This window comes from Equus asinus, chromosome 20, assembly GCF_041296235.1.
Source record: "Equus asinus isolate D_3611 breed Donkey chromosome 20, EquAss-T2T_v2, whole genome shotgun sequence".
In the NCBI taxonomy this organism is placed as follows: domain Eukaryota; kingdom Metazoa; phylum Chordata; class Mammalia; order Perissodactyla; family Equidae; genus Equus; species Equus asinus.
This window is the reverse complement of record NC_091809.1, coordinates 80,529,996-80,554,435: the sequence shown is the minus strand read 5'-3', so window position 1 is coordinate 80,554,435 and position 24,440 is coordinate 80,529,996. Positions and strand designations below refer to the sequence as shown.

The 24,440-nt window shown below is 39.0% G+C and overlaps 1 protein-coding gene across 1 annotated transcript; it reads left to right on the top strand.

Moving 5' to 3' along the window:
* Positions 1–372: 372 nt before the first annotated feature.
* On the top strand, positions 373–15,053 carry AQP11 (aquaporin 11). The gene is made up of 3 exons (XM_014859673.3): positions 373–1,383; positions 9,049–9,165; positions 13,622–15,053. Exons 1-3 carry the CDS (start codon positions 762–764, stop codon positions 13,699–13,701), a joined length of 819 nt encoding a protein of 272 aa, XP_014715159.1. The 5' UTR covers positions 373–761; the 3' UTR covers positions 13,702–15,053.
* The last annotated feature ends 9,387 nt before the right edge of the window (positions 15,054–24,440 follow it).

The following is a 24,440-nucleotide window of genomic DNA, read 5'->3' as shown; positions in this document are numbered from 1 at the left end:
ACAAGAAGAGCCAGTTGCATACCCTGCTTCACCCAGGTCAAACCCTGATTCGCTGGACTCTGAACCCCATTCCCGCTAAGCCAACCTCGGCCTCTGTTCTGCACCTCCGTCACCTCCCGTCTTGTGAGTCGCCGGTTAATAAAACGAGGTGGTGGCCGAGATGATTTTTACGGGTCTTTTCAGCTTGACGGATTTATAATTTAAGGAGCTTATTAGGATTTATAGTTTAGGAGAACCCTCAAGATCCTCGCTTCCAAACACGTGTCAGAGCGCGGTACACGCGCACGTCCCGCTCCCCTCCAGGCGAGCACACGCCCAGCCGGCCCGGGGGTTCCAGGGGCCCAGGTCCAGGCGCTTCCCAGAATGCACGGCGGCAGGCGCATGCGCAATGGCCTCCAGGTGAGCGTGGTCGCTCCGCTCCCTGCCCCAGCCGTGCCTGCTTGCAGTCCCTTAGGGAGGCGGCAAGGGTGTGGGCGCCTCCGGCTCCGGCTGACCGTCGGCCCCTCAGCCGGGGCCCTAGCAGAGCTTTCCTCGGCACCCCCGCCTCCACTCCACCCCGGCTCCGGTCCCAGCAGTCGCCCGGGGAGGGGGAAGGAGGGAGGAGTCCTTGAGCGTGACGCCCCCGGGGCCTCCTGCTGGTCCAGAGTCGGTCCGCCCCGAGGGGCGTGAGGAGTGGGCGGGGCTGCGGACTTCGGACTCCGGCCCTTAGACCGCTGCCTGCCAAGCCGTAGCAGGCAGCCTAGGTTGGAGCTGAGCGAGCCATGACGGCGCTGCGGGCGCTCTGGTCCGAGATGCAGGACACCTGCACCTCGCTGGGGCTGATGCTGTCGGTCGTGCTGCTCGCAGGGCTGGCCCGCGTGGTCGCCCGGCAGCAGCAGCTGCACAGACCCATGGCCCACGCCTTCGTTTTGGAGTTTCTGGCCACCTTACAGCTCTGCTGTTGCACCCATGAGCTGCTGCTGCTGAGTGAGCAGGAACCCGCGCACCCCACTTGGCCGCTGACGCTAATCTACTTCTTCACGTTGGTACATGGCCTGACTCTGGTGGGCACCTCCAGCAACCCGTGCGGTGTGATGATGCAGATGATGCTGGGGGGAATGTCCCCCGAGATGGGTGCGGTGAGGCTGTTGGCTCAGCTGATTGGTGCTCTGGGCAGCAGGTACTGCATAGGCGCCCTGTGGAGCCTGGGGCTGACCAAGTATCACGTCAGCGAGAGGAGCTTCGCCTGCAAGAATCCCATTCAAGTCGACCTGCCCAAAGCGGTCATCGTAGAGGCCCTCTGCTCCTTTATCTTCCATAGCGCTTTGCTGAACTTCCAGGAGGTCAGACCCAAGCTTCGTATCCACCTGCTGGCAGCACTCATCACCTTTTTGGTCTATGCAGGTTGGTTATTCCCACAAAACACTTGGCACTTCCAGAGCTTCTATGACCTGAGGCTCTAAGTTCTTTACCAAGATACATTTGAAACCCCTACACTTCTGTCAATTTTGGTATCCTTGTTAATCTAGCCATTTTGCAGCCCCTTCCTTACCGACAGGGCCGACATATAGATCTTCCATTCAGTGCTTTTTTGAACACCCAGAGAGAGGAGCCACTGCTATGCTGAAACTGAGATCTTGTGAGATATTGCCAAGGGTTCAGATATCTTACAAAGGGATTGTTTTAATGGTAGAGAGGAAAGATAACTTATCAGCTACCTCTTTACTCATGCCAACCTGGTATAGATCCTTTCTGACACTCTCACTGAAAAATGATCCTGGGTTTAAAAAGTTCCTTTCAATTTAAAGCACAAGCTACATGATTGGTTAATAGTAAGAGTGGGGAGTAGAAATTCTGTAGTTCTACTTCTTAGTTCTTTTTCTACAAAATTACTTAGTCATTTCTTATTTCCTTAATAATCTATCGAGTTATAGATGAACTTTTAAATGGCTTATTGAGAAAGATGTGTGTTTTAAAATTAAAACTTTCTTGAAATTAAAGATACTTTTTAAAAATAAGTATAACTCTTGAGAAATCTGTTGATTTCTTGGAAACCATTTGTTCCTTGACAGATCTCAGATGCAGTGGGTAATGTGGATACTTTAAGCAGACAAGGAAATCCAAAAAACAAAAGTTTAGTGACTAAATGTGTCATTTTAAATGATTTCAACAAAATATCTTCATTGGGACTATATCTGAGTTATAAAATGTTTTGGAGGCAGGAATCCAGTAAAAGGAAATTTGTAGTAAGAGTCTATCTTCTGCCCAGTAAAAATGAAACTGTGTGTAGAAGCAAACCTTAACATAAGGATTCCTAGGGTAAAAATGACCTCTAGGGTAAAAAGGAAAGACTTTCCAATCCATCTTTCCTTCTTTAGATCTAATATCATTCTTTTGGTAGACACAAATGGACATAGATGGTATAGGAGAGAGGGATGGATATATGCATATCCGAGGGGTTGGTGAGCAGTTGCTGATTTGTTAAAGTTTTAGGTTTTGGCTAAACCAGAAACATCCCTCCATATGTGAACAGAATCATCCCTGCAAAAACTTGTGCCATCGTTTAGCTCTGCATTTATATAGTAAGAGCAGTAACAGCCAAAAGATGTTTTGAATTAATAAAATGCGATCTACAGTTGGGTCTTTCTGTACCAGTGTCCCTTCTCCCTCTCTTGACTACCCTGAAGTTGTTATTCTTCCGGTTTTTATACTTTTAATATATATTTATGATTCTATAAATAATACTGTATGTAATATTAGCCAAGACCTATTTTATAAGTGACAGAGATTTTGAGAGAAGAGAAACAAGGTATTATTTGAAGGTATAGATAAATATAAGGAAAGTTATTGGAAAGAACCCATAAAGCATCAATTTATGGTATCCAAAACACTGCTCTTTCTCTTTGCCTCACATTACAGACATCGAAGTTGTTGAAATGAGGGCACTAATTGCTGGGGAGGAGGGGAGAGAGGAGTCCCAGAAGCAGTGGTTCTCAGCGTTCTCTCTGCGTCAGAATCTCCTGGGGAGCATTTGAAACACACCTGTGTTTGGCTGCAGAGATTAGATGTCATTGCTCTGAAAGAGGCCTAGGCGATGAGATATTTTAAAGTTTCCCGGGTGATCCCAGTATGAAGTCAGAATTGAGAACCACTGCTCTAGTCTAGACTTGTGTTGGCCACTTTGGCAGCCGCTAGCCGCATGGGGCTATTTATATTTAAATTAACTAAAATTGAATATTCAGTGTCTCATTTCAAGTGCTTAATTAAAGCCACATGCAGCTAGTGGGTACAGTATTGGACAGCGCTGGGGACTGTTTGCAGGGGCAGAACCCAATCGACAATTGTGGATTGCGACTGTTACAGCAGGTGATAATCTATTATGATCTTCCTTTTCTGACAATATGAGGGAGAGAAGACTATTCATTGAGCAATACGTCGAGCATATAGGACATTTATATGAATCATCTTAGTTAATCCTTACAACAACCCATTGGTGAGTACACTATTTTCATTTTAAAGTAAGTGAGGCTCAGAAGAGTGAAATGACATGTCCAAGGTCACACAGGTAGAATGTGCTGGAACCGTGGTTCAGACTGACACTAAACCTCATACTCATTTCATGATCAGCATTTCTACAGTGTGCTCCTCAAAAGTAACAAAAGCATATACACATAACTGAATATTATCCAGCCATGAAAAGGAATGAAGTTCTGATACATACTATGACATGGATGAACCTTGAAAACACGCTAAGCGGAATAAGCCAGACACAAAGAAACAAGTTGTATGACTCCACTTGTGTGGAAAATACAGAATAGGCAAATTTGTAGTCAGAAAGTAGAATAGAGGCTGCCAGGGACTGGGAGGCAGGGAGCAGCAGGGACTTCTTGTTTTATATGGGTACAGAGTTTTTGTTTGGGGTGATGGAAGAGTTTTGGAAATAGTGGTGATGGTTGAACATGTGAATGTAATTAATGCCACTGAATATACACTTAAAATGGCTTATTTTGTTATACATATGTTTTTACTATAATTAAAAAAATTTTTTTAGGTTATAAAAGAATTCTGTTGATAATAAGTTGGCAAACACTGGATAAAACAGGTTTTCTCATTTTAAGACTTCACAGAGCCTTTACTATGCCACTGTGAAACTTCAAGAGTTGGAACTTAGTTTTTCAAACGTATGGAATCCTTTTGTCTGGGAGTGAGTAGCAGAAGAGCACATGCTTTGGGAAATGCTGCGCTAAGCCATAGACCTCCCCATTCTTTCCTATGGGTATCAGTCATATCTTTAGAACAGAGTCGTTCCAAATAGAATGAACCCTCTTGGGACAGGTTGAGTGTCTTAGCAGGCAGAGGTGAGGCTTTTGTAGGAAGGATTTAAGAATGGATAGAGAAGGAAAGGCAGGGGAAGGGTTGGCTAAGTCGGGCATCATTACAAGTTACTCTGGTATGTCTTTAATTTTTTAAATTTTTATTTATTTATTTTTTTTGAGGAAGATTAGCCCTGAGCTAACATCTGCCACCAATCCTCCTCTTTTTGCTGAGGAAGACTGGCCCTGAGCTAACATTCGTGCCCACCTTCCTCTACTTTATATGTGGGATGCCTACCACAGCATGGCTTGACAAGCAGTGCGTGGGTCTGCACCCGGGATCTGAACCAGTGAACCCTGGGCCGCTGAAGCTAGAACGTACGGACTTGACCGCTGCACCACCAGGCTGGCCCTGTGGCATGTCTTTTTTTAAAAGAGTACTAAATAGTACCCTTTTTTACAATAGTACTAAAATACTATTAGTACAGGTTTGACAAAGTTGCGTACTGGGAGATTTCTTTAATCACTTGCACTTTGAGGGCGCTTGGAAGTCACCAATTCGGGCACCAATAACTGATTATATATTTTAATATTACAGAACATAACTGTCCAGCAGCATAGCCCCAGGCTCCTTGGACAGCCAGTGACAAGGGTCTGTGTGTTTATTGATCTAGCACCCTGCACTTTGACGTGCCGATGGAGGCCACTGATGTCATTACCACTTATGTATTAGCTTCCCAATAAAGGGAAAAAAAAGCTGTGTGATTTATTAACATATTAGAGCTATAAAAACTATTAATGAGAATTTCAAGCAAATCTTCCTTAATTTAGGTTTTGGGAGAATTTGGTTCAATGAACAGGGTAAGAGAGAGCTGCATTCATTTTTTAATTAATTAGATATTGAAAAAAATCTGTTACTTTACACATCTAAGCAAGCTGTCTTTATTACTGCACCCTATTCGTTTCTTTTGTAGAATTTTTAATTATACACTTGTTTTCTGGTATAATGCCTGTCTTCCTCCACCAGATGGTAAGCTTTAGGAGTACAGGGACTAAAATTGTTTTATTCAGTGTAACGTATAATCAGGATTTAGCATGTTGTCACCTGGTACAAAATAAATAGTAAGTATTTTTAGAATGAGCGAATGAATGAATTAGCAAATACTCTATTCGCTTTAAAAAATCACACAGAAAGAAATATTACGTATCTGGGAATTGTATATTTTATGTCTGAGGGCTTTCAAAATAAGCCTAATAAATTGTCTGAGGAAATTGTAATATTTTTACTTCATTTCATTACTCCATTCAGAAGTTTTTGGTATCACTCTAGGTCATGAAGAATATAAGTAAGATTGTTTGCCAAAGGAGAAGGGAACTAAGTCCTTTACATATGTTTGCTTTTAATACAATAATTCTATCAAATAGGGGCTAATTTACAAATGAAAAACAGCTTCAAACATCCAGATGTCTTTTATTATGCCAGTATAACATAGAGGATGAGAGTACAGGTTTGGAGTTGGACTATGGCCCTGGGAGAGACACTTAATTTAGGCCTCAGTTTCTTCATCTTTGAAATGGAGAATAATTCTCTCTCTCTCTTAAGACTATTACTAGAATAGAGTGATGTATTTCATGTTCTTAGCATAGCACTTGGCACAAATATTCTGGTCCCTGGAAAGGGCTAGATTCCACTATAAATTAGTTAATCGACCTTCTGGCTTATACATGAGTCTTATGTGATTTTAACTAGTGTCATTCCATCACGGAGAATTTGATTACCTTTAGGGGTGTTGAGAAACATTAGTGCATAGAATTATCAGATTTGGGACCTACTCTTTGACTGTGGTAATCTCACCAAGTTCATGATGTCCTCTGAGACTCTGGGCAGTCAGCCAGCTGGATCTTCCCATCGATACCTCTTCTTTAACATGTGTGGTCTTCTCCCCTTCAATGTCAATAAATAACTTGTTTTTTGAAGCCATTTTCTGTTAGTTCCATGCTTGGTGGGTGAGTTAATTTTTAATAATTCATGGTTGATTACACAAGTAATACATGAATGTGGTTTTTTGGGAAAAAATTGAAACACTACTGATGAAACTAAAAGTGCCTTTTGACTGCTATTCACCATGCCCTCCATGACTTCTCCTTCCCGCCTCGAGATCCTCCACCTGTACATGTGTGTGTGTCTCCTTCTAAACTCTTTTCATGTGTACTTATTATCGATAAGGCTCTAGAGAAACAATTATTTTATGTGTTCATGTTAACATAAAAGGCATCATTCCTTATTTTCTGTAGCTTGCTCATTTGGTGGCGGTGTTCAATGGCATATCTTACAGATCTATCTATATAAGTAAAGAGATTTCTTTCGTTATTTCAAAACTGAATGGTATTCCAAATTAATAATAAAACTTGTTTAGCTATTTTCTTACGAATGGACATTTAGCTTTTTCCCATTTCTTTGCTACTAAAAATAATCAACCTTGTGTATATCTACTTGTATACAAGTATCTCTAGTTCTCTAGGACAGAGATTTTCAACAGTAGACAATTTTGCCACCCAGGGGACATTTGGCAAAGTATGGAGACATTTTTGGTTGTTATGATGGGGGGAGATGGATGTGCTACTGGCATCTAGTCGGTAAAGGCCAGGGATGCTGCTAAACATGCTACAATGCATAAGACAGCCCCCAACAAAGAATTATCCAGTCTAAAACGTCAAAGCCAATGCCACATATTTTGGGCTTTTTTTTGGGCACAGAACCAACTCCTGATACAGATTTCTGTATCAGTTAACTATTGCTTAAAATACTAATTTATTACCGTTCATGATTCTGTGAGTTAGATGGGAAATTCCTCTGAGATCACATAGGTTAGACACTTTGTGGGGCTGGAAGAACCTAAGCAGCCTCACTCCAGTGTCTGGCAGTTGATGCCAGCTGTCATCTAAGACACCTCGGTTCTCCTCCATGTGGCCTCTCATCCTCCAGCAGCCCAGACCAGCTTGTTTACATGGTCAGAGCATGTTCCAGGACAGCAAAAAGTGGAAGCTAATGGGTTTATTGAGACCTGAACCTAGAAGTCACTCAGAGTCAGTCCTCACATCCAGAATTCACAGAGCATCACTTGTGCTGCATTCTGTTTGTCAGTGCAAGTTGCAAAGCCAGTCCATGTTCGAGAGAATAGATCCCACCAAGCTTCCACCAGGCCGCACTGTGCAGAATTGGTGGTGTGAGGATTAGAAGATAAGGGGAGTGAAGTAGTCTGAGTTTTAGGATGGTATAGGACTGAGTGATAGTGTTCTTAGACCTACCGGGACTACAGAAGATCTCATGGGAATGCTGAAGTAAACTAATTATGAGGGCAGTGGTTCATTGATAAATGCCTAAAAAAATAAACACAGGTCACTTATTATATTATCACAGCACATATTACATTATATTGTAAAGATCTGTATGAGTCCTTATCTTTCTGCCCAATACATAGGAACTCAATAATTTTTTGTAGGATTGAACTGAAATGACCACCTGCCAACCAGACAATTCTGTTGGCCCTTGGCAGTTGCAGATATAACATTCCAGGATTTGACTACTCAAGAATGATTCTAAAGGTCCATGACGTGATGTCGTTTGTAATTGCTGAGGCGTGAATGTGAATCGTGCTGTGAGGCTGGCATGCTAGAAAAAACTCTTAGCCGTGTAGCGAACTTAGTTCATTGCTCAACATCTTCATCTCAACACGGCTTCAATGTTTCCAGCCTATCAAGTGTGAAATCTCATTAGTGAAATCTTATGAAAGGGTCACTTAATTTCCACTTCTACTTTACTGCATTTTATGAGGACAATTGACATGCTATATTGGCGTATGTCAATATAAAATCTGTGAAGATCTCAGGCTCTATCTCTTTGGCTGAGTGAGAGGCAGATGTGTGTGCCCAAGCTTACATTTGGAAGAACCGCCAGAAATGTCCCTATCGCAAGGATACTCTTAGGGTGTGTTTTGAAAAGCTGAGCCACAGCTCTGGAGAGTACCGTGGGACAGGCAGTTTCGCCTCCCCTGCCTTTCCTTACTTGCTGTGTGGCCAGAACTATAAACTCCTAGGCCCCAGGTCAGAGAGATACCCTGGGGGCACAGCTGGACCACAATCCTGAAAAGTAGTCAACAGAATTTGTGCTTGTCTTTCATGACTGCTCACAGTCAATTCCTTTTTTATTTAAAGAATTTTTGTAACCACTTTATTGATATATAAATTCACATACCATTCAGAGTCACTTCTTCAGGGCTGTGTTGACAGGTAAAAATGGAGTCAATGATAATGCTTTGGTCCATTTTCTGTTTTGTTTTCAACACAGAGGTATGTTTATGCCCAAGAGGATTCTAGGGTATTGTATCCATTTAAAAGGTATTTTCATTTATTTATTTAAATTAATGAATGTTAAGAAGGGCAGCCAAATCTCCTATTTTATAAAACTGTAGGAAGAATAATACAGCAGATTAACTTTCGATACGCATTTTATAATATATAGGAAAAGCACTGAATTAAAACAATGTTCTCTTTTTTTTGGCACCTGGCATATTGTAATCTATAATCTATTTTTATACTCTATAATATGCCAGGTGATTCTGCAAAGGAAGATTGTAGAATAAGAATATTTAAATACCTAAAATAAAATAGTCACATTTGGTAACCCCTTTATTTCCAGTTACAAGAAGATGTAAGATACATGGTTTGGTATCACTCTGCTTAAAATGTATTACAGGTGGAAGTCTAACAGGAGCCGTATTTAATCCAGCTTTGGCACTTTCACTACATTTCAAGTGTTTTGATGAAGCATTCCTTCAATTTTTTATAGTATATTGGCTGGCTCCTTGTTTAGGTAAGCATATTTTTATTTAATATGATTAAAATATTAGGATATCTTTAAAAATATGAAATGGTATGTCACTATTAACATGTCAATTTCCAAAGCCAGAGTAGGTACAAAGAAGAAAATGAAAAAGGTAGTTAGCATGCCTGAAATAGTATTATTTTGTGCAGTATCCTTTAAAACTGTTTTTATCTTCAAAGAAACAAAATTATCTAGTTAAGGATGGTCTGTTTTAGGTATGATACCACTTTAAGAAACCCTCAGATATGAGGGCAAAAAAAGTAAGGAGCAATTACTTCTTCCATTAAAAAATAACCTCTTTTTTTTGCTAAAGGAATTCGTTTTTTCAAATTTGTGAGCTCCAGATAAAATACTATTTAGTTCATTGACTCATTTTGCAGAACAGCATCTCATGAAATAATGTATACTTATAATATGTATAGTTTTAAAATTATCCACAAGTTGCATTCCTTTTATTTCTCTCTGGATCAGATATATAAAAATCCTCTATTCAGAGAAGTCAAATAACCAAAAAAAAATTATAAAATAACTGTAATCATAATGTGCACTTCTTTATACAAGCTATATTTCTTGTTTAGTCTTCTGGTTTAAACCTGATTATAATTCATAACTATAAATGAATATGAGGCTGCCTGGTCTTCTATTGGTTAATCCTTCTTTTTATTCACAGTTTGCATTTTGTTTTGCTCATTTTTGTTAAACAAACAAACAAAAAGGTTCATACAGGAGGGAACATTGGCACAAAAGGTTTGAATAGCCATTACACTTTACTCCTCCTATTCACGCTCCATTCCTTTATCTCACATTTAGTATCTAGAATGTTCAATAATAATATCTATAGGCCTAAATATGAAGAATATCAGAGAAAACATGCATTTAAAAATGCTAATAATCATAGCTTTTCTTTTCAGTTCTACAGATGGCTAGTATTTTCCAATAATAACTTCTTTGAAGATAAATTTTCTCTATTCTTTATTTTTAATAAGTGAAAAACGTCACTGAAGTTCATAAAGAAGTTAAAAAAGTCCCTAATTAGATAAAACTACTGATTGTTTTTATACAGAAAAATTCCTAGTATGTCTTATTTGAAATCAACATATATTATTATTATATATTTGTTAATGTGCTCCAACTACAATTTTAACAATAGGCCCATGATACTAAGGAATTACTTTATCGATTACTTGAAAGAACATTAAAAAGTAGGTTTTTCCAAAAGAATGTTAAAAGAAGAAAAATCAGAAGTAATGATGTTCTCTGTAAAAGGACCATGACTTTTTTCTTTAAACACATGTTTTCTAGCTCAAATCACTTAATAACTTCTTCCTGGAAGAACATACTGGAAAAGATTCATGATACATAAAAAAGGAACAATTGCTTCTGCTCCTTTAGAATGAATACAGACCAGAGAGTAGAAGGGTGGGGAAACAGACTATATTCTCTTCATGTTAGTGTAGTCCAAACAGGAAGGTAACGTTACTTGAGGGCTTTACCAAAACATTTTAAAGAACTACTTACCCAGAAACAATCCAAACATCCAATCAAAAGACAGGTATACTTTTATTTATTTCTTTGCTTCCTATTCAAGGAATCTTTTAAAACAGAATTAGGATCAAACTTTTTTGCAATTGTGTATGGCCCTATTTAGCTTGCTGAAACTATGCATTCAAAGATTCTTTCTTCTTTCTTTTCTTTTTTGCTGAGGAATGTTTGCCCTGAGCTAACATCTGCACCGATCTTCCTTTCTGTATGTGAGCTGCCACCACAGCATGGCCACTGACAGACGAATGGTGTAGGTCTGTGCTTGGGAACTGAACCCAGGCTGCTAAAGCAGAGCATGCCAAACTTAACCACCAGGCCACAGGGGCTGGTCCCAAAGATTCTTTCTTTTTTATTTAAAAAATTTTTTTTAAAGATTTTATTTTTCCTTTTTTTCCCAAAGGCCCCCGGTACATAGTTGTGTATTTTTAGTTGTGAGTCCTTCTAGTTGTGGCATGTGGGATGCCACCTCAGCATGGCCTGATGAGCAGTGCCATGTCTGCACCCAGGATTCAAACTGGCAAAACCCTGGGCTACCGAAGTGGAGCGTGTGAACTTAACCACACGGCCATGGGGCCAGCCCTCCAAAGATTCTTTCTTAGTTAGCCTAAGGACCTCCCCGCATTTTTCTAAATTGGTCCAACATAAATTCTATTGCAGTTTTTTGGTTTAAAGAGGCATGTTCCTATACTTCTTTAAGAGGTTTATGAATGAGAAACAATGCAGGAATCCTTCAATATATGTGGATAAAAGATGTGAGTAAATAGCAGTTTTTAGAATACAGAGTTCCAGCTGGCCATTGAATTTTGTCATATATTGAAGTTACATTCCCACTGGGGGACAAAAAGGCCTCGATTAAACTTTAACAAGGATAGGAAAAATAAGAGATTATATTTTCACAAGAGCCATTCAAAGAGCTAAGTAAGAGATGAAGAGTCAAGACAAACAGACAAAACCCTGTTAAAGCTGCATCAGGCACTGCCATGGAGTAAGACGGAGGAGAGAAATCCCAAGCTGTCTGTCTTCTTTCCCTTCTTGACCAACCAAAGAGCAAACTGTCCTTGGAAGTCATAGTCCTTGTTCCTTCTTGTTTCTCTTTATAACAGAGATAATTATAATTCTTCTAATAGCCCCTGTCATCTCCCCAAAATTAATTAAAAATGTTAGAAATGTGATAAGAATGTATATAGAATTAATTCTCTAGTTTACATAATTCATACAATGAAAATTAGCAAATTCTATTTGCTTCTGTGAAACTGCAATGCCATTTTTGGAAGAAGTTTTAAATGTCTTATTTTCTAGCTTTCACTTTATAAAGAAAATGTCAAATTTTGTGGGTCAGTTAACATACAGATTGCTTCTATTTTTGTTCATTTAAAGCCTTTGGCTGCAAAACAGATTCATCTTTTAAGAACATGTTAAGCTATCCAAATGGTAGTCAAACCATAAGGTTTCCTTTTGTTACAAGAGTAAAATATCAAATCCACATGTGACAAAAATTCATTTTTAAAAAAAATTTTTATTTATTTTTTTTTGAGGAAGATTGGTCCTGAGCTAACATCTGTGCCCGTCTTCCTCTATTTTATGTGGGACGCCTGCCACAGAATGGCTGAATGGCTTGATAAGCAGTGTGTAAGTCTGTGCCCAGGATCCGAACTGGCAAACCCTGGGCTGCCAAAGTGGAGCATGTGAACTTAACTGCTGTGCCACTAGGCCGGCCCCCAAAATTTATTTATTTTTATTTTTATTTATGCTGAGGAAGATTAGCCCTGAACTAACATCTGTTGCCAATCTTCCTCTTTTTTTGCTTGAGGAAGATTAACCCTGAGCTAACATCTGTACCAATCTTCCTCCACTTTTTATGTGGGCTGCTGCCACAGCATGGCCGACACGTGGTGTACGTCTGCCAACAGGATCCAAACCTGTGAACCTGGGCCACTAAAGTGGAGAGCACTGAACTTAACCACTATGCCCTATTTTTTATTTTTTACTGAGGTCACATTGATTCATAACATTGTATAAATTTCAAAAAGTTGTTCTTAATCTGAGTTTAAAGTGCTTTCAGTCTAAATATGCTAGGATAAAAACATTAACTGTTGCAGACTTCCCTTTCAAAACAGTGATGTGAGCCCTGTAGCTCACTCTCTCCCATCCCAATTTCCCATTGGAAAATTAACCAATGACTACATGCTAGATTTGTCTGGTGTGACCTCAAAAATGAAGACTTAGTAATATGTGATCTTTTTAAAGAATTATATTTAAGATTAAGATACAAAATTTTGGCACTGACCAAAATTTTCTATATTAGATAATTTGCTTGATACAGCTCTAAAAGCTATTAATGGTTGAGGTTGATGAAAAAAAATGAGAAAGGAGAAAGTAATCTAACATACTCTTCTCATTTGAGCATTCCAAGTGAAAACTCAAAATTGCTCTCAGTTGCTTTATTCTCACTGCACATCCCCAGGGCATGAGGTACAAAGTGTTGCCATTTTAAAGAGGAGCAAATGGAGACCCGTCCAGAGCTTCTCACTCAAGTCAGTGATGGAGCCAGAACTAGAACTACAAATCTTTCTGTTTTATGTATCCTTTGAATTCATTGATTAGATCCTACTGGTTTTACCAACTACATATGTTTTTAAGGATTCGTGGTTGAAGAAAAACAACGTGAGAATGTTAGATTAAAAAATATCTACATGTTGAAATCTCACAAGGTTGTAATCTATCATAACATTAATAAAAAAAAAAATCTACATGTTTCATGTTGAATTGATGTAGCCAATTCTTTTAAACATAGCTTCCCAAATCTCTAGGTATATAATTGTATAGAATCCTAAATTATACGCACTGAGTGATTATGAACTTCCTTAGAGATTGTTTTATTTTACTGTATTTTGTCTTTCAGGTATATTGTTGATGATTTTGATGTTCAGCTTTTTCCTTCCATGGCTATATAACAACCATACAATTAATAAAAAGGAATAACCATTCCAAGAGACTCAGACTAAGTTACAGGACAGACAAGCTGGACGTGATAAAGATTTTATTACCTCACATTGAACACACTGGCTGCAGTGGATTCATCAATCTTAGCTTCCTTTGAGGAAGCTGCCTTAGAATGTTCATCACTGAAACTTAAAAAAATTACTATGAAAATGAGGTATCCCGTATTTCTCAGTTAAGACTTGTTCTTTTGAGTGTGTAATGCTGTTAGAAAAGACTCATTACATTAAATATAAATCTCAAGTGATAACTGTTAATTTTGATGAAAAAAACATGAGTACAGGGTGGGAAGGGAAGGGAAGGTGATGGCAGGACCAAAAGAAAGAGTGTGTGTATCAAGTGTCTCCTGAACGAACGGGATTTTTAACCAGAGTGCAACCAGGCCCGCTTAGCCAACTGCAGAGAGGATGCTTTTCAGCCCCTGCCTCACACAGCGATACCATCAGTAGTGTCATCTTTCAATAGGAAAGTTGCTTTTGGAAGTAGATTATATATCTGCTCATACTCAAGGGGTTTCCTAAATTTTAAATATATTCTAATCTAAAATTCTCAAATAGACACTCTCACTAACTTTAGGCAAGTTGTTATTCTTTAATAGAACATAATAAAATGAAGCACCCATACAAAGTCATGGTGTAAGCTCTTCTCATTCTCATTTGACCTAAACAGCTACCTTATGAAGTAGTTCGGGCATGTATTTTTAATCTCTATTTTACAGATAAGGAAACGAAGTCCAAGGTCAAATAGAGCCAAAAACCATCTTTAATTTCTACTTCAATAGGAAAAATCTTCTCAGTCATCATTATGACTAAAGGAAAATTGTAGATTTTGAAGACACGTTAACTACTTTATAATATTAAGGTTTGTTTAGGAATTAACTAGCTTTTTTTAGGCTTAAAGAACCTTCAAGTTTTCCTGTATTAGAAGCTTTATTGTATGAGGTCTACTTTTTATTAAAACTTCAGGCCATAAACGGTTAAGTTTGTTTCTGTTCAAAGGAAATTCCATTATGAGGGTTAAAATTGAAAGTAAAAAAATATGGGGGGAGATAAGATCTGCTTGAATAATAATCAATGAAGCAAGTGATAAATTGCCGGGTAATTTAAGTGCTGCTTGGTGATCAGCTTGCAGACAGTCACTCTCTTGACACCTGCAGGCTGAACTGAATTGCTGCGGGCTACCCAACAAGGCAACCAGTTTGATGATCATGGACTTTGACTCTTGAACTTACAAATACACACCTAATCGTTTCTATTTTAAAAAGCAGAGTTCATAAAACTGTGACAATGGCTAAATGCAGTCTCTGACACATTTTATTTGGCCTGCATGGTATTAAAAAAAAATTAAAAGCTAGTATTAAGTCTTTTTCATACAAAAATCCACAGTTCCAGCTTCTCTTGAAAAAAATCAAAAGACCTGGCAATACTAGGCCCAAATTCTACCATGTCAAAACCACAAAATAATGGTGGTTCTTTTTAAAATGGTCCCTTGGCCACTCCCTATGTCTTCCAAACATGATGCTGATTTCACTTATTGTCTCATGGCTGTTTTTCTTATAATAGAGACACTTTATTTATTTATGTCTCTATCATGAGGACGCTGTGGTTTAAGAAAAATGAGTATTAATTTGTGAAAATACCCAGCCCTCTGAACTTTACTTGTCAGAATTTGAGTTGTGACTTCTGATGACACTGCTTCCCCTGCAGCCCTCTCAAGCGGTAGCTTTTTCTCTACCACACCTCTGATACCACTGGGCCTGGAGGTGGAACAGGGTCCTTTCTCTTCATTGCTGCTTGCTGTCTATTCTCCTCTGCTCCTTCCATTAAAAACGTGTCATCAGACCATGCCATCTGCTACCTGGTTCTTACTGAAGTTTTCTCCTGTACAGTCCCCTCGATTCCCCCTCATTCCTTTAACAACTTAGCTCCTGTCTCACCCTCTACAATACCACTCCAGTTATATGTCTTGGTGATTTCAATACCCACAAAGATGATCCTTCCAGTGTCTTAGCCTCTCAGTTCACTGGCTGAACTTGAAAGGCTCTTCAGTAATTTTTTTTTCTATTCCGCCTGAGCTACAACTTTGGCCATAACCTTCGGCTTGTCATTACCAATAACTCAGAATCTTCTATGAACTCAAACACCCTACTTTCTAACCACTAACCCTTCTTTCCAGCTCCCTCACTCTAGTACCCCATCTCTAATGATTCTTTGACCTCCATGAGGTCCAATTGATACCACCCCCTTTTCACAACACTCACCCCTTTCAAGTACTCTCTTCTCCTTAAGCAGCTTAAATTACACACTTGCTTACAATCTTAACTCCCTTGTTCCTCTCTCTCTCCATCATGCGCACATGGCTTAACCATAAAACAATTAAATCCAACTGTCTGCTTATTCCATGCCAGCAGCCACACATGAAAAGAAGAAAAATTGGAGATAGCAGGACAGTTCAAAGAGTTTTGCTGTAAAGGGAAGAAAATGTGGGTGGTAGCTGGAGGGGAAAATTGGGCCAAGAAAGAATTTACTTTTTTAAGATGAGAAAGATATGTTTATATGCTGACGGGAATGATGCAGTAGAAAGAAAATAACTGATGATGTAGGAGAGGGAGGGATTTCCCCGGTCCATATTTTTTAATAGGTTAGTGAAGACGGAATCAAGTGCACAGATGAAGGGGTTGGTCTTAGCTACAGGCATAGACAGTTCATAGTAACGGAGAAAAGGTGAGAATAGATGAGCACAAGAAGAATTAGGCAAGCACATGCCATGTGAGAGTTTGAAGAAGTTTTACTTTCTTCTTCCCGTTTTCTCTTGAAGCATTCTTGTCAGACCTTCAACTCCACCGTTCCACTGAAATTCTTGCCAAGGCCATCAATGACTTTGGTGTTGCTAAATCAAGTTCTCATTCTTTTTACCTATCAGCAGTATCTGATATAACCGATTGCTTTCTCCTCCTGAAAACTTTGCTTCCAGAAAATCATTGCCTTCTGTTTCTTTTTTTAGTTCTTCCTCCTTTCCCCTAATGAGAATTTCCCAGGGCTCAGTCCTCTGAGCTCTTTTCTATTTATACTTACTCCCTTGGTAATTTTATCCCGTCTTGCGGCTTTATAGCAACTATATCCTAATGACTGCCAAATTTATATCTCCAGCTTGTACAACTGTTCTGAACTCTAGACTCATATCCATCAGTATATGCGACATCTGTCCTTGGTTGTCTAGCAGGTAGCTTAAGTTGATACATGCAGCTCTGGTTGATTCGAACTGCGTAATTTATCCATTCTAGTGATGGATATTTCTAGTTATTCTCTATTAAAGCAATGCTTGTGCATTTCTTCTTCTGTATACATGTTTCTCTAGGGTAGCAGGCTTTCATACTTTTCATTATGACCTGCTAGCATAGTTTGGTCCATCTACTTTTTTTTTCTTTTTTTTTGGAGGAAGATTAGCCCTGAGCTAACTGCTGCGAATCCTGCTCTTTTTGCTGAGGAAGACCGGCCCTGAGCAACATCCATGCCCATCTTCCTCCAGTTTATACTTGGGACACCTACCACAGCATGGCGTGCCAAGCGGTGCCATGTCTGCACCCAGGATCCGAACTGGTGAACCCCGGGCCGCCGAGAAGCGGAATGTGCGCACTTAACCGCTGCGCCACTGGGCTGGCCCCTCAAGCCTCCATCTACTTACGCTTGCCCAGGTTACTGCCATAACTTCCTGTTTCTACTGCCTGAGTAATCCTATTAAAACAACTAAATCATGCCACAGCTTCCTATTTCAGACTTAAAGGCATGTATTTCTCCAGTTAACCATTACAAAACTATAGGAAACTGGTGTTGCACAATATTAATGTGTTGGGAAAAAGTGCATATGAACCAATGTGACTTCTGGATTATAGTGACATCACTGTCCTAATATTTAGCAATCGTTTGTGAGCTAGTTCACATTATTTAAAAACACACTGTAGCAAAACTGTGCTAGAATGCTAGAGCGAGAAATAACTCTACTTTAAATCATCATATATAATGAGTAATTTTCTTTGCTTCTAAAAGCTAACAAGATTCTACAACTTCTTGTAGAAATACTTCTGTTTAAGCACACTTTCAGATAATTATTCTGGAGCTTTACTACCACAGTGTTAAGTGCCCAGACTCTAGGCTGCTTCTATTTGCTATAGTAGCTTAACTAGTCTCTTTGCCTTTAGTCTTCCTCTGTGACATTCTACATACTCAAGTTGTTCAGACTTGTTTCCTAATCTGCCACTTCAGTCCCCTACACAAGAACCTGGAATGGCTCCCGTAACAAACTCAAGCATCACCCCCCGTCACAGCATTGAATACTCTAAAATTGCCCGTTTCCCAGTCTGAGCACTTTAAAGGAAGGACTGTATCTTCTTAATCTCTATACCCTCCAGCACATAACAGGTACTCAAAATATACTGTTCAAATGACTTAAAAGCCCCCTATCAATCCAAAATATTTCCCATACCTTCACAATTTCCTCCCACTGTAGCTGGTCGATATATACCTGCTACCCCAGCCAGCCTGGTACCCTCTCATAGTTCTAAAGTCCATGCTTATTCCATCCTCAGCCATTCTTTTACCATCAAAGGTGACAAATTTCAAACTGCAAAATCATCTCAGGAAAGATTAGAAATCAAACCTCAGATGCCCAAACTTCAATCCCATTCCTTAAAGAAACTAGTTAACCGTAGTACGTGTATATGTTAACAAAACAGTTCAAAAATAAGTCTTTTTGGAGACAATTATGACTTTGGGGATCATGAAATGATTTCTGAACAAAACAAAAACCACAAACTAGGGGCCGGCCTGGTGATACAGTGGTTAAGCTCGCACGTTCCGCTTCTCGGTGGCCCGGGGTTCACCGGTTCGGATCCCGGGTGCGGACATGGCACTGCTTGGCGCACCATGCTGTGGCAGGCATCCCACATATAAAATTGGAGGAAGGTGGGCATGGATGTTAGGTCAGGGCCAGTCTTCCTCAGAAAAAAGAGGAGGATTGGCAGTAGTTAGCTCAGGGCTAATCTTCCTCAAAAGAAAAAAAGCAAACCCCACAAACCATGAAAATAAAGATTGGCAAAGATGATTATATTAATCATTAAACTTCATGCTTTTAAAAGACATCATAAACAAAATGAAAAGACAAGTCAGAGACTAGGAGATTAGTATCTAGAATACATAAAGCACAGATCAATAAGAAAAAAATAACTTAGGGGATGGCCCGGTGGCACAGCGGTTAAGTGCACACATTCCACTTCTCGGTGGCCCAGGGTTCGCCAGTTTGGATCCCGGGTGCAGACATGGCAGCGCTTGGCACGCCATGCTGTGGTAGGCGTCCCAGATATAAAGTAGAGGAAGATGGGCATGGATGTTAGCTCAGGGCCAGGCTTCCTCAGCAAAAAAGAGGAGGACTGACAGTAGTTAGCTCAGGGCCAATCTTCAAAAAAAAAAGAAAAAAGAAAAAAACTGGACAAAAAATATGAAAAGTCAAATGTACAAAGCAGGAAGGTGTTCAATCTCACTAGTCATCAGAAACATAGACACTATTGTGATGAAATACTACTTTCATATGCGTCAAATTGGCAGAAACTAAAAAATCTGGAAATATCAAAAGTTGGTGAGGATATAGAGAAGCAATAAATCTTATTCTTTAATAGTGGAGGTATAAATTGCCATAATAGTTTTGCGGAACAGTTTAGCAAAACCTAGGAAAGTTAAGTATTCACATGAGTATTTTTAATGAAATTGTTTCTGGGATTAGTAGGAATGTTTGTGGGTGCTGGTGGAAAATGTGCTTACTGTCGGCATAATTTAAAGTGTGAATGTGGCTGTGATAAATGCACACATGCATAAGACATGCACAAGAGCATTTGTTGTGATGCTTAAATAATGAACAACTGGAACCTTAAATGCCCATCAAGAGAATGAACTGTGCTCTGGAGCTGCCTGTATCACCTTGGATAAAACTTAAAAGCAGCAGCAGGTTCAATTAATAAAAGTTAAATAACATATAACCCAATACATATACTGTTTATGGGATACACACATCTTTAGGAAAAATACACACACATGCATAGTTATGACAGATAGCAAATTTGAGATAGTGGTTACCTCTGAAGGAGGAAGGGGACTGGGATCAGAGGATACAAAGGGAACTTCTACTCTATTTGTCTAATTTTATTTCTTAGCTGCGTGTGAGTATATGGGTATGTGTTACATTAGTCTTTCTAATGTGCCAAACATATTTCAGAACACAATTTACATAATTAGGTAATGATAATCAACTTTTCCTTTACCTGCTTTAGCTGCAGAGTTTTGCATTTAAACAGTTAATGATAATTATAAATTTTTAAATTCTTTGAAACTCTAAGATATACAGCCCATCTCTCTATTCCTCAGGTAAAAAAGTAGGACCATGGGGGGGGATGTTTTAGCTTTCTAGTGCAGCTGTAACAAAGTACCACAAACTGGGGGTTTAGAACAACAGAAATTTACTGTCTCACAGTTCTGGAGGCAAGAAGTCCAAGATCAAGGTGTTGGCAGGGCCATGCTCCCTCTAAAGGCAGTAGAGAACGATCTGATCCAGGCCTCTCTCCTAGCTTCTGGTAGTCTCAGGCATTCCTTGGCTTGTAGATGCATCACTACACCCTTCCTTCTTCACATGGCCTCTGCCCATGTGTCTCTGTGTCCAGATTCTCCCTCCTTATAAGGGCACCAGTCATATTGCATTAGAGCCCATCCTAAGGACTTCATTTTGACTTGATTACCTCTGTAAAGACCCTATTTCCAAGCAAGGTCACATTCTGAGGTGCTGGGGGCTAGAACTTGAAACGTATCTTTTTTAGGGGACACAATTCAACCCATGAACAAGGGAAAAAACTCAGTCTTCCTCCTACCCGAGTCCCCCACCTCTCCCAGAAACAATTATTGCCACTTTATGTTCTTCCAGGGATATTTTTTGTATAACACAAGGAACACAACATATAACCCCATTGTAATCTCCAAGCCCTTTTCTTCTTTATATCTTTGTATCTTGATTTTTTTTTTCATTTAATGTGTCTTGGAGCTTATTCAGTATCAGTACATAAGGATCTACCTAATTCTCTTTAAGGGATAGTTTTCCATGGTACAGATGTACTGTAAATAATCGACCCAGGCCTAACTACAGACGTTGAGGTTATTTTCAGTTTTTTGCTTTTGTAAATAAAGTTGCAATTAATATCCTTCCATAGATGACTTTTCCTGATGTGCAAATTTATCTATAGGATAAATTTTTTTTTTTTTTTAAAGATTTTACTTTTTCCTTTTTCTCCCCAAAGCCCCCCGGTACATAGTTGTATATTCTTCGTTGTGGGTCCTTCTAGTTGTGGCATGTGGGACGCTGCCTCAGCGTGGCTTGATGAGTAGTGCCATGTCCACACCCAGGATTTGAACCAACGAAACACTGGGCCGCCTGCAGCGGAGCGCGCAAACTTAACCACTCGGCCATGGGGCCAGCCCCATATAGGATAAATCTTTTAAGTGAAGTTTCTGGATCAAAGAATATGTGCATTTTAAATTTTGACAAATAGCGTGTCCCTCAGCTTTTTATAAAAGGCTTTAACTTATTATACAGCACCTTAAGTTTGTTTTTTTTTTAAGATTTGTAGTTGCAATAGACAGCTGTAAATTTTTCGCAGGTCAGCACTGTTCCTATTTGGGGTACTCCACCACTGTGAGAATCTGGGCAGGGCAGTGCCCTCCCACTATAGAAGCTAAAGGGACCAGATACTCTGTCTTCTGTCCCTGGCAACACACACAGTGCCAACCAGGACTTTGTGGTGACTGACTCAAAGACATGGGGGGCAACCAAAAAATCAGTCTAACAGCAGCAGAGGAATCATAACATGTATGTAAAACCATTTCTAGTTCCTAACCTTTTTAGGAGCCTGGTTTATCTCAGCTTTCCTGTCCATTTTGTGAGCTCTAATAAATTTTTTTCTGCTTAAATTAGCCAGATTTGGATTTACTTACAACCAGAATTTGGACCGATAATTTTGGTCATACTTTTATGAACATAAATTGCTGCACCGTCCTCATATTTGCACACCCCGTAACCAAAGGCTTAGACTGCTGTATTTTTTGGCTAATACATATGCGCTTTTCTTCATAATCCTGTCAGCTATTTACTGTTGCTATTGATATGCCTGAATCAACCACTCTTTTCTTGTTTCCTAATCTGCTGCATGACTACAAATTAGATGCTCAAGTACAGTGGACCTATTTGTAGAGGAGTAGAGACTTGCAGTGAAGGCCTGAAGGTCTTATGAGAAAAATGCATAGATTTCATCACATCTGTTTTAATTGCTCAGTGGAGTTTTAAATTTTGTGACTTCTCAGATGTATTCTAAGAGGTGAGTTAATGTTTTATTTGTAGCTTCTTTCTGTTATGAAAAGAATTACTACTATTGGTAATAACATTTACTGAGCCATTTTCTAGGCACCGTTGTTTTAAGTGTATTAGTGATTCATATAATCCTCAAAATAATAATAAATAAAACCCTAAGATGAATTAGTTACCCTGTATACACTTTTAACTAGCCGCCTTATCCCCAGGTTATATATCTCTTTTCTTTATCTTAAAATTATGTTAAAAACAAAAATTCTGACTAGGTTCATTGCTCTCCCAAGTTTGTCTGGTTTCTCGTCTTAAATTATCAAGTCTCCCACATTAGATACTAGTTTTATTTATGTATAAATAAGCAGACAGTGAGATGCTAGTGAAAATATGTTTCAACTTCAGCTCTCGTGAAGGGATGGCAGTAATTCTATTAGAATCGTCATAAGGGATTTGCTTAGAATTTAGTTAATATATATTAGCCACAGAAGATGGGTACCAGATGTCAATTTACCCATTCTAGAAATATTTTTAAAATAGGATTTGTATGAGAATTAGCTATGTAGTAGTGATACTATCTGAAATGGTGCAGAAAAGTCTAATTCTATTTAAATATCTAATCTCTCTCTGAACAACGAATAATCCCACTTGTCTTTTTCCAAAAGTAAAGGGCTATACACTGTGATCATCTGTGTATAATCTTTTATCTTTACCAATAGTAGCAAAGATCCTAACAAGATCTCAAAATACATAATCTACAAAGATTTAAACAAGCTTATTTGAAAAGTATCACTATCTGACAAACTGATCTGAGGGAGGAGAAAATCCACTGGGATCATATTTTAATGATTTTAAATGATAGAATCTAGAGCAGATGACCACTAATCCTGGTCTTTAGGGATATTTTACATGGCTCACATTTTGGGGGAAAAAATGTCTAGGCCTTTCTTTAAATTTTCTCTGCATCAAGAAACAGGAAACAATTCCAGCAACCCTAAAATTAAGCCCAAATAGAATCAAGAAATGTTGGCTTGCTGATCATTATGTATTTCATTTTTTAAAAGTCTGACCTGATCTTTTTTTTCTCAACTTCTCCTATTTTCTCAGACTCAGGGTGCAACTGACTAGTATTATGGAATGTTAAAGTTGAATCTTTGAAAGTCATTTAGTCTAGTCCAAGAAGTCCAGAGGTTAAATATCTTGTCTGCCAAGCTAGAACCAGAGGCTTGGTCTCCTCCATCTTAGTTGACTGCATTATCCACAGAACCAGGCTGACCACAGCAGTGCATACAGGAAACACTGCACAGAATCTCCCGAACATTTTGTTGATACATTATTAGCACACTTTATGCTTCACTGAAAGTCATGATTATAAGTTTGTAAACATGACTTTAAAAAGGAACTCAAATAGAATTTGTAAGATCAGCCCATGAGGATACTGACTGCTTACTGAAGAATGGGTAAATGTCTAAGATGGAAATATAAGCCCTGCTGAGATTGGCAGCAGAGCAATTTGGGGACTTCCTGTGCTGGCCATTGAAATTTTACATTTAAAACGGCAGGAAAGAGGGAATTTGCTTCCTTTCAGCTGCGGGCAGATGGGAAGGCTGTATGATGTTTCAGAGCATATGCTAAATCACTGCTCACTATCTATATGACCTTAAGCGTTACTTTACCTCTCTCGGTAACTCAGTTTCCTCATCTCTAAAGTGGGATAATACCTCAAGGTAGTTAAGAATATTATAGGCATAACGTATGTAAAGAAACCAGGGCAGTGGCTGGTACAGAGTAGGTTTCAGTCCATTTCACTTTCCGTTTCCAAGTTGCTGTTTTACTTGCGTCTTGTAACAAGGTCAGTATTTCTGAGTCTGGTCAGAGGTAGGAAAATTCATTTTTTTCAGTCTACCAAGCAGGGTGAGAGAGACCAAGCAAAAGTGCTGAAAAGAACAGTGTGCTTAGTGGTGACGAACTAGAGTTTAGTCACTAATTATCCACGTGATTCTGAATAGCTTTTCTAACCTTATTTTTAAGGTCATATAATATTATCAAAAGTCCAAGTATAAATCTGTAATTACAAACCAGCCTTATAAATACCCAGGTGTCTGTGAAAACTAAAAATTGAGAGTTGATAAATATAAGAAATTACTCCGGTTCCAAGTGGAAGAAGCAGAAATCCCTTGAAATGTGTTAAATCTTTGCCCTACTAAATATATGCCCGAAGCTCTAACTATACATTTTCTGACTCATTTCATGTTCATGATCTCAACAAAAGTCAAACAAAAATAAGATGACAAGATTCTCATTTTTTGCCAGCATTAATTTTTTAAAAA